Below are 14,922 nucleotides of genomic sequence, written 5' to 3'. Positions count from 1 at the left end.
CTGCAATAATAGCAACAGGCAATACGTGAATAGAGGCGCAAAAAAATATGAATGATTTTCTTACTGTGATATACAAACGGTTGGCGGTAAATAAGTTATCTCTAAACGTGGATAAAACAGTTTGTATGACATTTGGAAGCTATTGCACCAGTGTACCGAAGCATATTGATGTAAAAATTCAAAATAAAAAGATAGCTAGAGTTGAGAATTACAAATACTTGGGATTTGTCATAGATTTTAATCTAAAATGGGATAAACACATCCAATATATAATAAAAAAAACAAAGTGTCTAGTCTATATTTTTCACAAATTATCACACACTATGTCAACAGAAACTTTAAGAATAATATACTATGCATTCTTCCATAGCATAACCAGCCATGGAATAGTAGCCTGGAGTGATGCCTATAGAAATAACCGTGATTTATTGCAAAGTTCACAAAGGAAAATTCTTAAGATTATAAATAAAAATACTTTTAGTATACAAGATAGTCCATTAAACCTAGAGCAACTTTTTAATTTTGAATCCCTTAAAATCCATTATAATGATCTCAAAACTCAGTTCCAAATGTCTACAAGTGTTACTAGGCAAAAAAATTGTACCAAAGAGCAACAAACAAGTAAGTGATAAAAACAGTTATAAAATGCCATTATAACTTATAATTCACTACCAAATGAGCTAAAGGAATTAGATGTAAGCAAAATCGCGACAAAAAGTAAACTCAAGTTTTGGATTAAAACCAAGTATAATTTGTTAAAGTTTAAGAAAAGAAAATGTAAATAGTGTTGTTGTAAGGATCTGATGAGGAAATTATCTTTTAGTTTTAAGTACTAGTTTTAAGTTTATTTTTGTTACATACCATGTTTGTGCACAGGTAAAACTTAGTTTACCTCTACAAGGCTCGATAGTATGCGTACTGTTAATGTATACTATGTAAGCTATTATCTTAGTTTTAATAAATAAATAATAATAATATATGTACATATATACGGTCAGTCCGCGTGACATCGTACACAATTAAGATTTACAACGAAATTCTTTGTTTTTTCTATACTATGAAATACTTGGATGGACGACTTTGCTTTTTCAGGCAGGCTGAAACAAGCGTTATTGACGCACTGATGATTGTGAAAAACACGACAAACAACAAGGGGAATCGGCTTTTTCAGACTCGAATAATGGTTGAGCACTCGTGTCCGTCTCAGGAGCCTGCGGCGCCCTCGACTCCTACTCGTGCATAATCATCATCCTCTCTTGAAAAAGCCAACTTTTACCCCTAGTTGTGTAACGTACTATTTTTTAAACATTAATTAAGCAAAATGTCCGAGGACGCGTAAAACATTAATTCTTTTATAAACGTTGTAACGAGGTGTGAAATCGGGTAGATTCGCGCATCATTGAAACGCGACGTTGCACAAGCGCGAGACAAGATTCGAAGCCTCGCGTATGAGTCGCGGTCCGTCGGATAGACAGATAGCTTCCGGCCATAGTTGCAAACGCGTGAGCTGTCGTGTGTGAGACTGACTAGATCGAGCGACGAGCGATAGCGTGCGAGGGAGTGAGAGTGTGTGTGATCGCGAGAAGAAGACGTCGATGCCAACTCCTGCTTCCATTGGCAAGGACGACCTGACCTCTCGATCAGCAACCAAACAAGAGGACGTCAACACCACCGGTGCAGAGTGTTTGGTGTGGTTCTACCGAGAACGGCGACTGCGAGTAAGTAGGGCTGAGCCCTACATTTATTATGTATTTTGCAGTATATATGTGCGAAAGTTTATAATCCTTTAATCTACTGTAAAAATTTTACATTTATGTTTTTTTTTAACATTTTTTAAGCAAAATGTTTATCGCAAAAATGTCTGTCGGCCTTTTGCACGTGAATTTTTTTTCAGATAGTTTTACAGAAAGAAGTGGAGAATTATATAGTTATAGTATGCATATTTGTATACGTATAACTATATTATTCTCTACTTCTTTTAACTATCTGTAAAATAATTTATGTGCAAAAAGACGACAGACGTAGTTATATACTATAGAATGTATATATGTATACATATAATATAATATAACGATCTCAATATAATCTATAATATATAATAAAATACACATATATTGATTATCTTTTATCAATATTAAGTAGATTATTTTATTATGCCATTAGAATTCAATTTTAATATCAAACATTTTATAAAAATTATGTCTCTTCTCTATTTAATTATTTGAAATAGCAGAAAAACTTCAAAATAATAATGATGTTATATTATTATCCCACATCCCATGCAACCACACACCCCACGCTACTGTATATTATTTCTTATAAAAAAATTGAATAATTTATTAATTACATCAATTTATATTAACTTATATTATTTATTAATTGATTCTTACACAAAGAATAAAAATTTACAAATTACATCACATATAAATAAATATTCTTATCGAAATTATCAATTTAAAAAAACCATTTTAGTATTTATAATAAATTATTATTAAAATTACATGTTGTTTCATTAATAATTGTTGACGCTGTAACTAACTTGGCGTTGTCATGGATTCGAAAATGATATAGCAGCTGCAGGTAGATAGCCGTAAGGTTAAAAGAATTCTTAATGGACTTAGATCCTTCAGATTCAGCACTACTGAGGTGTTGCGTAAGTATCTGGCCAAAGCTCTTGTCACTCCGCACTTGGATTACTGCTCTCTTGTCTACCTTGATGTTTGAAGTCAGCAAAACACTCGACTTTTGCGATTGCAAAACTTATGTGTGAGGTAAATTTGTGGTGTTCGAACATACGAGCACATCTTCCCCCATAGAATTTCTCCTATGGGGGAAGATGTGCTCGTATAAGTCGCGGTGTGAGAGTGTGTGTGCCTATCTTTCGATATGCTGGATTTTGGTGCAAGCAAGAAGGGACTATTTTGTGGCGGTAATGCTTTATAAAGCAATTGTCATGGGACAGCCGCTGTACCTTGCTGCCTTTTTTGATAGAAATCAGTCTAGGATGTTAGCTAGGAATCAGCAGAATCTTGTGAACTTTTAGATAAATTAGAAAGATATGGGATAAGAGGTAATACCCTTAATCTACTGTGTAGCAATCTCTCAGATAGAAAGCAAAGGGTTACAATTTAAGACTGCAAAAGCAAATATAAAGAAATATCTATTGATATCCTGCAAGGGCCGATATTGGGACCATCATTTTGTATCTTGTATGTCAACAATCTATTGAGAGATACCCAAAGCGGTACCATTGTTTCTTATGCAGATGATACCGTTATCATTGCAGGTGACAAAATGAATAATTTTCTTAAAAAAGTTTCGAAGTAACTTACTTTTATTAAATTACCAATAAATTTTAGTAAAACAGTGTATATAACGCATGGTATCTATAGTGATAGCGTTCCCGAAACTATAGATATAAAGATAGGTAATAATTAATGAAAAGAGAAGAAAGCTATAAATATCTAGGTATAATATTTTACTGTATATGGTATGGGACAAACACGTGAATCGTGTGATTAAAAAAAAACTAAGTATTTAATTTTTATTTTTAAAAAATTAGAAATAGAATGACCAAAAAAAGGTTGATGATGATATGCAATGGATTCTTCCAAAGTTTAGTAAATTATGGTATTATAGCCTCGGAAAAAGTTTATAATAATTATTGAAAGTTAATACAAGGAATACAAAATAAATTACTCAAGATTATAAACAAAAATCATTTTTAAATGCAAGATGCTCCTTTTACTGTAAGGCAATTATTTCAATTGGAAGCTGTATTATATCATCATTCTTGAAAAGAAATATACAATTTAAGTACGAGCAAAACTAGGAATAAGAGTATACAGTTACCAAATATAGGTAAAATTACGAGTAGATAGAACAGCTATTTTGTAGCTATTTATGCGTGTAACTTGTTACCGAAAGGACTACAAACGCTAATAACTACCAAAGTCACAATAAAGAAAAGACTAAAAATATTTATAAGTAAAAGTGTGGTATAGCTTAAAGAGAAAAGGAGAAAGCTCAGCATGCAGCACTACTACTATCAATAATATTATTAAAAAATTAGAGTGTGATTCCAAAGAAGCATGATACTACTTTTTTGCGTATTTCTAGATCCAACAGTATCATGTAATCGCAGTATGAGTGAAAATATACGTTACCAATGTCCACCTACTCGAACATAGTCTATTGGATGTGGTAGAAGGCAGGATACAAATACATCATAATATTTTTTCATTACTTTAGATAACCATACAGAAATATATTCAGTTTTGAGTTTTTCCAATGTACTTTCTGCTTGTCCTGTAATTAGAACAATTATTCTGCTAGCTAGAATGATCACTCGCAAATTGTATATTTAGTTGTCGAAATATTATATTAGATTTAATTAATATAAAATGCTCATAAGATACGCCGTTATAGTAATATATATGTACGTTATAGTAGTATATATGGGGTTCAAATTTATCCTATCTGTTAATCGAGATTGAATCAGTTGTTTGAACAAGAGCGTTGTTACTGTGTCAATAAATAGTTACGTCAATCCCGCTTGAAAAGTATGGTAAAATACAAAATTGCGTTATAATAAATATGATGTACAACAAGAGCTTGGCGGGCTTTGTGACCAATAAAATAGAATCTTTTAATAAGCATAGAATGAAATTATGCGATTTATTATTAAAAACTTATTATTTTATTGATCATTTTAAATTTTACGTTAACTACATTTGAGAATAGTGCCAGTCACAAAAGTTGATTCAGAATCAGCATAATTGATTTCATAGACAACATGACTAACATCTAATTTGTTAAGTCATTTTTAGTTAATTTTTATAATTAATGTTATTTTCATCACGCGCCACTCCGGTATCATCTCATAAGTATGCTCTTTTGTCGCAGCTGCTCCGATGTGCAAAGTATGCACGGTGTGAGTCAGAGAGAAAAAGAGACATAGTGGTTGCTAATCCCGCGAGTTAGATGTGCGCAATGTTCCACTCTAAATAAAATAAACAGTAAGAGTAGCTGGCAACACTACAGTGTTGCGCGCCAGAGTTACTTTGCATGCGACAGAAAGAACTCATAGAGTTATCTTGTATATCCCCAAATAAGCACACGCGTATAGTGCACTGAGAGAAATCTACATGAGCGCGGTGCGCTTCTGTGGGAGGTTGGACACCTTTTTGATCTCGAAGACAGTATTCACAGCGTAGGCAAACATTAGCCCAGAAGAACTCTCTCACTCTCTTTCTCTCTCCCTCTTTCCTCCTGTCTACCTTGACCGACGTTGCCGAGATCTGGAGAGAGCTGGAGAAACTTGGAATCTCTGCCACTAAGGCCCCATTACCATCTCGATTTACCACAGATGAGCTCAACAGGCATTTCAGCGCGATCTCCAACGATCCGTTGGCCCCTGCCGTTGAGGATTATTTTCTCACCCTGAAAAGTCTTGACCTCCCGGAACACTTCGAGTTCAGCACTATAACGGAATCGGACGTGTTGGCTGCGGTTTCGCACTTTGACACCCAGGCCAGGGGAAGTGACGGCATCCCACAGGTTGTTATTTCAAAAGCATTGCCGGTTCTCGCTCCCTTACTAAGTCATATTTTCAACCTGTCCCTGAGCGAACCCTGCTTCCCATCTGCCTGGAAATTGTCACTTGTGCGCGCACTCAACAAAGTCAGTTCACCAACAGCCGTGACTGACTACCGTCCAATTTCACTTCTCTGCTATCTATCCAAGGCCCTGGAGTGGCTAGTGCACAGGCAAGTCTCAGAATACCTTGAATCAAGGCTCCTACTAGATAATCTTCAAACAGGCTTCCGCACTGGTCACAGCACTCAGTCTGGCCTAATTAAGCTAACTGATGATGCCAGGGCCGGGATAAAAAAAAAGAAAGTAACACTTCTCCTTCTCTTTGACTTTAGCAAGGCGTTTGACACTGTGTGTCACGTCAGGCGCCTGAGAAGCCTATCCACCTTCGGCTTCTCAATGCAGGTCATCCGCTGGTTTGCCTCCTACCTCTCTGGGGGAGAGCAGGCCGTCGTTGGTGACAATAGCGAACGTTCCTCCCCTCGGTGTCTTAACATCGGCGTCCCGCAGGGGTCCGTTCTGGGTCCCTTGCTGTTCGCATTGTACATCAACGACATCGGTTTCTGCCTTGATTCCAATGTTTCCCATCTCATCTATGCGGATGACTTGCAAATTTACAGTCAATGCCACCTTGAGGAGCTCGATTCTTTATCAAACAGGATAAGTGCTAATGCCGAGAGGATAATGGGCTGGGCTGCACAGAACAGGCTAAAACTCAATTTTAATAAAACCAAAGCAATTGTCCTCCTGGGCTCCCCCTACTACATAAATGCACTACCTTCAATAGCTAACACCTATATCAACATTGGCGGTGCCCAGGTCAGCTGTGAATCTTCTGTGCGTAATCTGGGATTGGTGCTTGACTCTATACTCACGTGGAAGGAGCACGTTACACAAGTGTGTAAGCGTGCTCACTCGCTAATGTACAGGCTGTACTTTTTCAGAAAAAGTACAAATCTCAGATTGCGCAAGCGCTCCTGTTTCCCCTTATAGACTACTGTTCTCTTGTATACTGTGACCTGACGCAGGAACTCGACTTAAAACTACAGAGGCTCGTGAACACGGGGATTCGGTACATCTATGGTGTAAGGAGAGATGAGCACATCTCCCCATACAGGCGGGAGCTGCAGTGGCTTAGCACTGTCGGACGCAGGAAGTATTTCACTGCTTGTTTCTTACGAAAAATGTTTAACACTGTCGTACCATCGTACGTACTGGCCTACTTCGACTTTCGCGTAACACTCCGGCCTATTATGGGGGAAGTGACACCTCTGGATATCCCTATTTTTGCGACGGAGACGCTGAGGAACCCATTTCATATCAGCGCCTCAGACCTATGGAACAACCTGCCATTACACCTCCGTAACACTACATCCATCGCAGTATTCAAGAAGCTAGCTAAAGATTACGCACACACTTGCTCACTCTCGCTTAACCCATCTTCACCTCAGCATACTTTCACACTACACACCTACTAAAACAGATACCTCAAACTCATTATTTTTGTACTTTTACTACTCTGCTGTACATATTGAATCGTACAACATAATGTGCGCAAATAAAATTAATTAATCTAATCTAATCTAATATAATCTTTCTCTCTCTCAACCATCGTAGAAAATGTGTGCACGTGCAGCAGCACGAAGACTCTTTACCCAACTAGTGTTGGACTTCGCTTTACGAATATCAACCATTGTTAATTAGTCGTGAGTAAATAAATTTGACGTTGGACAAAACTAGTCTACACTAATGTTTAAAGGTAAATACTAAGCGTGTCATTCGATGTATGCGATCTTCTTCTAATTTTAGAGATCATCTAAGCACTGAAAATACCTTGTCACTCTCCGCGGCCCGATCAATCAAAGGTGTCGAACACGCCGAGTTGCCGCACATATTCTTTTGCGTTCCTGTAGGAAAGTTTTTTGACGAAGCGAGCTTGTGTATTTTAGCTCTCAGCTTTGAGCAGAAAATTAGTTTTTTTGTGCAAGAGGGCAGGCTTACCACGTCATCACACGGATCAATTACAACAGAGAATATAAAATTCAAATCATGCGATGTTACACCATTTTTGGTGTAACATCAAATCATGAAAAAGCTTTACATCACAAGCTGATTTGATAAAATTATCATATGATTGATTCAAACAGATATGATTGACATCCAATACCAAAAAAATAATAACTATACAATAGAAAAATATGCATTGCCTTGAAATTATAATAAAACAACTTAAATCACAGACTATAGACGCGTGAGTGACTTATTGTTAATATTTGCAGAGGCAAACTGCTTGCTACCCCGATTACGGTAAACATTGGGTCCAGCCTCAAAAGCTCTTTACACTATAGCAGTCTTTAGCTGCTTATCATTCAATATTTCAGTGTCGTCTGCTATTATCCCACGGAGTTAGCACTGTAGCAGTTTGTTCAAAGTCAGTTATCTATCTGCTCACACATGACTGTTATTTTGTGCAGCTAACCTCATATTAATCTACCGGAATTCCTGGGACCGGGCAGTCACTTAAAAATTTCACAGGAGAGAATATATGCTTTGGATAACAATATATATATATATATATATATATATATATATATATATATATATATATATATATATATATATATATATATATATATATATATATATATATATATATATATATATATATATATACTAAACTAAAATTTCAACCTATATATCGCCAATAAACTAATCTTTTAGAATGAATCATTTTCCTTTGAAAAAGATAAGGTAAATAGCTTTCAAGTGGATAGCAAGATAACGGATACGAGCGCAACAATAACGATTTAAATACATTTGGAGACTTTATGCTGAGGTTGTGCAACTCAGTTTAAAACAATATACTTCGTAACAGAGAGTATATATCGTATACTTTTTCTTGACAGCGCTGCACTATAACGCGTTTTAAGTATAAGCGAGCAGAATTCAGCCCGTCAGAGATGCTATGCGCACGAGGAATGATGAGGCCGCTCTATACCCACTTACCAGCTACCTGCAGCCAGCGCGACGTTGGCGCTCACTTCTCAGTGTGCTTTTGAAAAAGAAAAACGTGTCCACTCTAACTAGTTCCTATATTCATATTTCTATTGTTTAACAAGCTCGATACGTTATAACTTTACTTTTGTATAAATCTGCTGGAAGGTAAGCTCGACAAATAATAAACCTTATTATTATTCCAACAAATAGTATACACTTTATTCTCCTAAGTCACGCTAGGGTTAACTTAGTCTCTACAGGTTATGGGCCCCAGCACACTTCCACTGCACTGCTAGAGGCTGAACCTGTGCGTGCACTTAGTGAGAATATCTCGCGAGTGAAGTGCTGAAAAAAATACGGGTTTGCTGTTTTAGTGAAACGTGAAAGTTCGACAAACAAAGCTCGACGTTCTGCATTATTTTCGACGTGCAGCACAGGACGAGGCCACAAAAACAACCTGCTTGTGAAACTTCAGCTCAAGTGCGATGTTTGTCCAGTCAAAACGTGTGTCCACGCAAATACCAAAGACGCGGGGTAAGTCATGGTTCTTTTGACTAAGTGTGCGAGTGGGGATTTGCAAAATAATGTATCGAGAAACTCAAAATCCGGCAACGTTCTCGAGCGTGCTTGTGCGTGCGTCGAGCGCTCGTAACTAAGACGCGCGGTAAAACAAAATGGCGGCGCCCGGCAACGCCGGAAAAAAAGACGTTGGTGCTGTGGCTCGGTCGAACGCGAGTGCTATCTTACTCTTACTGCACATGAGAACGGCGGGACAAGTTAGTTTTTTGTACGCGCAAACGATGGCACTAGTTTCGCAAATCAAAGCTTGACTGCGTATACGTTTACGTATACAAATGCTCGATGATGCAATGGCGCAAACTAAACATAACAACTCTATTTTTAATTAAAAATCTAATTACGAATAAAGTTTTAAAATTTTTATTGAAAATTAGGTTAGAGTTCGACTAGAGTTCGACTCCAAGATCAAGAGTTAGGAATTTCAGAAACGGATGATTCTTTCTATCCAGAAATGGATAAAGAAGGAAATATAAACTTTATGACGTTATGTAGTATAAAATACGATATAGGTAAAGCTCGAATTTTTCTTTGAAATAAGCTTGAAAATTAAACTCGTATTTCCACAATAAAATATGTTAATATTAAATTTTAATAGCATGCTGTTCAGTTCCAAAATTAAGTGTTGGCCGGTACATACGAGGTAGTGTATGTTGTTGCTGCTACACTGTGTGTGCTGTGAAATCACAGATTTTTAAAATTAATATCGAGCAATGAGCATTGTTTTTTTATTGTTATTCGTCAACTAAGCATATGCTTAATAAATTGCTACATGTAATAGAGTGCAAATTTTGATTGTTGTTCGTCAAAACAAGCAACTCATTAACGAAATGTTCCGTAGATAATTCTCATAGAATGGATACTGGAATCCGTGAAGAATGAGATCAACAGAGTTCGAACCAAAGAGATGGCTTCGTTTGTGATGGTAGAACTAAGCCAACATGGGCATACCTTGTCCTCTAAGCTAGATTATGAAAATATGATTGCTGACGGTAGCCTGGCCAAAAATCCCGATGTTAATTAGACTGAGAGGTCCAAATTGTTGGATGATAATAGCTGGGAATCTAACTTCGAAGCAAACTTTGCAAGGTAAATCCACCCCAGTTATCAGGTCAAACAATATAGTAAAATTGGATTTGGGACTGAACAAATAAAGTCAGAAAAAGTCAGAAAAAGAGGACAACTAAGCTCGGAAAGTTTTCTTTAAATAATACTAATGAAAACCTTGAAATTTCAGAAATCATGACCAAGCTGGAAACAATCGGCCCTTTTCAGGGCCACTTAATTCTCACAACGTAGAATACGACAATATGCCCCCACCACTACCGCCTCAAAAGTATAAGTATCTGCGCGAGCTCGAAAGAGAACTCATTCTTCGTAGACATGCCGGGACGACGAGTCATCAGACCCTGCGACTCTCCAAGAGCACGACCGCGATAAGAGCAAGATTCGACGAGACGACGACTCTTCACGACATCTTATCGAGAGGAGTCGATGAAGATCAAGAGGCCACATTCGCCGTTCCTAGCAGCTTCTTGGCTCGGTACGCCAAGAGTAGAGTCACCGCCGCCGACTGACTCATCGGCATCCTCGTCGTCGTCATCCTCTTCATAGTCTTTATAATATTTGAAAAATTAGTCCTTTTGAGGATTACAAATCTATCTTAACGTCAGACAGCGACTATTTTTTATTCTATTTGCATGAGCTTGAAAATGCTTAAAGAAGAATATGTTGGTAGTGCGAGGCCGTGGATACGAAATCTCACGAGACCTAAGAAACTTCCAACGTATTCTTTCAGACCTCCTTCTCGTCAATTAAAAGAGAAGGAGTTGCGGGAGGTGTCGGTGCTGCCGCTATCCCCTCCCTCTCATGGTCTGTGGATCATAGAATAATTACCCCCACCAATCGTCGGGCTGTTCGCCATTTTGAAATTTAATGTATAAAAGTCGGAGTGGTAGCGCGAAAAAGTCAAACCATTCTCAACTTCTCGAGAGAGAACATCAAATAGACACACACGTTAGAAAAAATGGAGCTCATTATTGATCTACAAGGCTTTCAGTCTTCCAAAGGCGAATTTATTGCCAAAGAAATCGGCATAATGCCAAGCCGCTCCACTCAAGAAGATGCCGAGCCGCAAAGTATTTTGCTGAGTCCGCCGATATGCTGCACGAAGCACATTGCGGCAAAGTATCTGCCAACAAACCAGTAGTTGACCAACAACTTTCACAGCATCGGCTGGAACGTAGGATGGATCCCCTCCTTGCGGATGGAAGAGGAGCTCACCGATCGTGTGGCATTTGCCACCAAAGTATACGTCAAGGGTGCGGAGAAAAATGGAATCATGAAGCTGCTATGCCCGAACGTCAACATTGTGGATCTGACCGACTATGGCTGTCCACCTATCCGAGAATTATGTTCAGGCCACTTCGTTGACTGCTCGGACCACAAGAATTGTTTAAACCCGGTTTGCGCTTACTTGAATGTAAAAGTCCTCGCAGAATGGCTCGAAAAATACTGTATGTAGATATATGTATTTAATATAATAAAATTTCAAAAAAAATCTGTCGTTTTCACGACAAAAATATTAGTAAAAACGTACGAAATAACTGTTTGCGTGCGCGTCTCCTACTTGCTATAAGAAGGACATCGCGAGCGAGTCATTATTCGTATAGCTCTCAAACAAGCAGCAGCAGCATGTGGGCCTACAGCGAGTTCTCGCTACCTCAGAGCGTCGGCAATCTCTGCACACCGACGGCAGCCGTGGCGAGCAGCATCTCCGAAAAATTGCGAAACTTCTATCATTACTACGAGGACAACGACGTCGACTACGTTCTGGATCTGCAGAGCCTCAAGGTCGGCAGCCACTTTATCCACAAGGAGCTCGCTATAGCCAATCTCGAGGGTGATGCATCGCCGATCGACGTACACATTTTCGAGCCGCCGTTCGAGTGGACTAGCTTGAGCAGCGAGCAACGTCGTGAGATCAGCTGGATCGAGAGGAAGCTGATGGGAAGCACTTGGTCCGCTGGAACATTCGGCTACGACAACGTAGTAAAGATTCTCAAAAAAAAGTCTCAAGAATGCCCAGAACGTCTACGTCAATGGATTCGAGAAGAAGAGGTGGTTGCAGGAGAGGTAAGCGCCGTCGACTGCTGTACGAGTCATCGATATGGAGGTCTTGGGTTATCCATCGCTCAAGCATTTCCCCAAGACAAGCGACTGCGAGAATCATCCTCTGCTCTCCGATTCTCAATGTACCGGATGAAATGTTCACGCATTGAGATCGTGGATGCAGACGTATCGCGGTGTCTTCGAAGAAGATGTGTGTTATAATTATGTACTTTCTTTGTAATAAAATCATGAAAACTGTCGTTTTTACGACAAAAAAAAATAACGAAGAACAAGCTTATACTTGTCACCTCTCCACCGCGTGCGCAGGCTGACGATGACGGCGTGTATTTAAGTCTTCGCGAGCGAGAGCTAGTTTTCATTCTTGAAGCCAAAGCGACAAGAGCAACATGATCTCTGCGGAGTATTATATTTTCACAATCGACAATCTGAGAGCGTACTCTCGTCTTGACGCGAACGCCGAGGACATCCAGCGTTGGATGAATATTGCGCGAGCAGCTATCAATTCGCTGAACACTCTGCTAGAGCAGCAGCAGCCAACAAATTTCGTTGGCAAAATTCGGCAGCTGCAGAACTTTCACTCTCATCTTCAGAGCGTTTGGAGAGTTCTCAAAGGCGGTTTGAAGCGAGGAGGTTGCCTGGAGCAGCAGCAGCCACGAGTCACCTGGGATAATGTGCAGTTGGCTTTTTAAAGCCGCATCAGAAGCGGGATCATCACGAGCGTGCAGCACATCGACATCAAGAGCTTCATGAAGGGTGCTGCTAGTCTTATCAAAGGACAGATGAAGCTCGCTTTGGCCGAACACAAGTCGATCAAGGTCAATACCGAGCTTGCCGCCGAGTACGTCATCACCACCACCGAGGAGGAGACGACTGCGATCAAGTATTTTAATACGAATTCACAGTCGATCCTCTAGACTACGAAACTCGATATGTGGTTCTCGAGCAACGTGAGTCAGTCCATCGAAAGAGACATGGAGGAGTTTCAAGAGCAGGGTTCGGGCTGGTCGCTTCGTTCTATTCTACATATCACGGTGAATATCAACAAGTTCAATCCGTTGCGAGGCAGCTCCTACAACTCCCGAAACCGATTGAGAGGAAAAAAGCCTGTGTCAATGTGCAAAACGACGCAGACGAAAAGTGTTTCAAGTGGGTTATACTCTCAGCCTTGCATCCGGCTAAGAAAAATTCGAGCCGCGTTGGCAAGTACAAAGCCTTCGAGAACTAGCTCGATTTCACGGGTATCAAGTTTCCGGTCATGCCTAAGCAGATTTCAAAGTTTCAGAGACAGAACGAGATCTCGGTCAATCTTTACAGGCTGAAGAAGAATGGCGGAGAACAGTTTGACGTGTCTCCCGGTCACATTACGGCTTTGAAGAAAGAGAAGCACGTCAATCTTCTCTTCGTACAAGACCATTACGAGGACGAGGATGAGCAGAACGACGACAACGATGACGATGAGAACGTACCTTCTCTGAAATTCTACTACGTGTAGATAATATTTATCGTTTGGTCTCTCTCAGCTGAGCTCTCGCAAAGCGAAGCAATTCATTTGCGATCGTTGTCTGCACTATTTTTGGACTGCCGACAAACTAGCGGAGCAGGAGAGAGACTGCACGAAGCTCAACAGCTCCAAAGTCAAACTGCCAAACGAGACGAATAACAGGCTGAAATTTAAAAATTATCGCTGCAAGGAGCGTTCTCCATTCGTAGTGTACGCTGACTTTGAATGCCTGTTTAAAGCTGTAGAAGAAGACAAGCGCGCTTAAGAGGACCACGAAGCGTTTAGCGTCGGTTACTACGTAAAGTGCAGCTTCGACAAATCCAAGTCGACGTACAAGAGCTATAGGAAGACGGCCGTTGGTGAACAAGAGGCAGCTAAATGGTTCGCTACGAGTCTTCACGAGCTCGGACAAGAACTCGAGCATCCAGTATCCATAGATGAGATGAGCTCAGAAGAAAAACGCGAATATGCCTGTGCTAGAGTTTGTCACGTCTGCGCTCGACTTTTCAGCGAGCAGGATAAGAAAGTGAAGGATTATTGCCAGTGCACGGGAAAGTATCGCGGTGTTGGGCCGTATCGTACTGTTGCCGCAGACGAAAGAGCGTTACATCTCTTTCAGCAAATACATGGGACAAGGGCGAGGTGAACTTTCGATTCATCGACTCTATTCACTTTATGGCCTCGTCATTGAATACGCTGGCATCCTATTTGCAAGAGCTGAAGACTATTTAGGCGGTGTTCAAGAAGGATGACGGTTACAGCGCTCAACAGATCGATCTGCTAAAACGTAAGGTAGTGTTTCCTTACGAGTACGTGTCCACGCTTGAAAAACTCGACAAGACTTGTCTGCCAGCTGAGTCGGAATTTTGCAGCCGCCTGATTGACAGCGACATCTCCAGCGATGACTACGAGAACGCAAAGGCGGTATGGTAGGCTTTCAACATTCGACCGCTCGGCGAGTACTCAGATCTGTATCTCAAGACAGATGTGCTACTACTTACCGAGATCTTCGAGAATTTTCGAGACAACTGCATAAAGGCTTACGATCTGGTTGCGGCTCACTACTACACGACGCCTGGTCTCTCGTGGGACGCGATGCTCAAGTTTACGGGCGTAGAACT

The 14,922-nt window shown here is 40.0% G+C and overlaps 1 protein-coding gene across 16 annotated transcripts in view; it reads right to left on the bottom strand.

Moving 5' to 3' along the window:
- The window catches only part of LOC100680429 (protein unc-79 homolog), a 2,400,004-nt gene that overhangs the window by 1,986,110 nt on the left and 398,972 nt on the right, over positions 1 to 14,922 (bottom strand). For all 16 annotated transcript variants that reach the window (XR_004345182.1, XR_004345183.1, XR_004345184.1 and 13 more), the window contains one exon: positions 4,167 to 4,308. Coding sequence is in view for 13 of the 16 variants with exons in the window: in XM_031923950.1 (XP_031779810.1) it covers positions 4,167 to 4,308 (142 nt within the window). In the remaining 3 variants the exon portion in view is untranslated. The remainder of the gene's footprint in view (positions 1 to 4,166; positions 4,309 to 14,922) is intronic.

Source organism: Nasonia vitripennis (assembly GCF_009193385.2).
Source record: "Nasonia vitripennis strain AsymCx chromosome 2 unlocalized genomic scaffold, Nvit_psr_1.1 chr2_random0002, whole genome shotgun sequence".
NCBI classification, from domain to species: domain Eukaryota; kingdom Metazoa; phylum Arthropoda; class Insecta; order Hymenoptera; family Pteromalidae; genus Nasonia; species Nasonia vitripennis.
The sequence above is the reverse complement of the archived record's forward strand: the minus strand, read 5'-3'. Positions and strand labels throughout refer to the sequence as shown.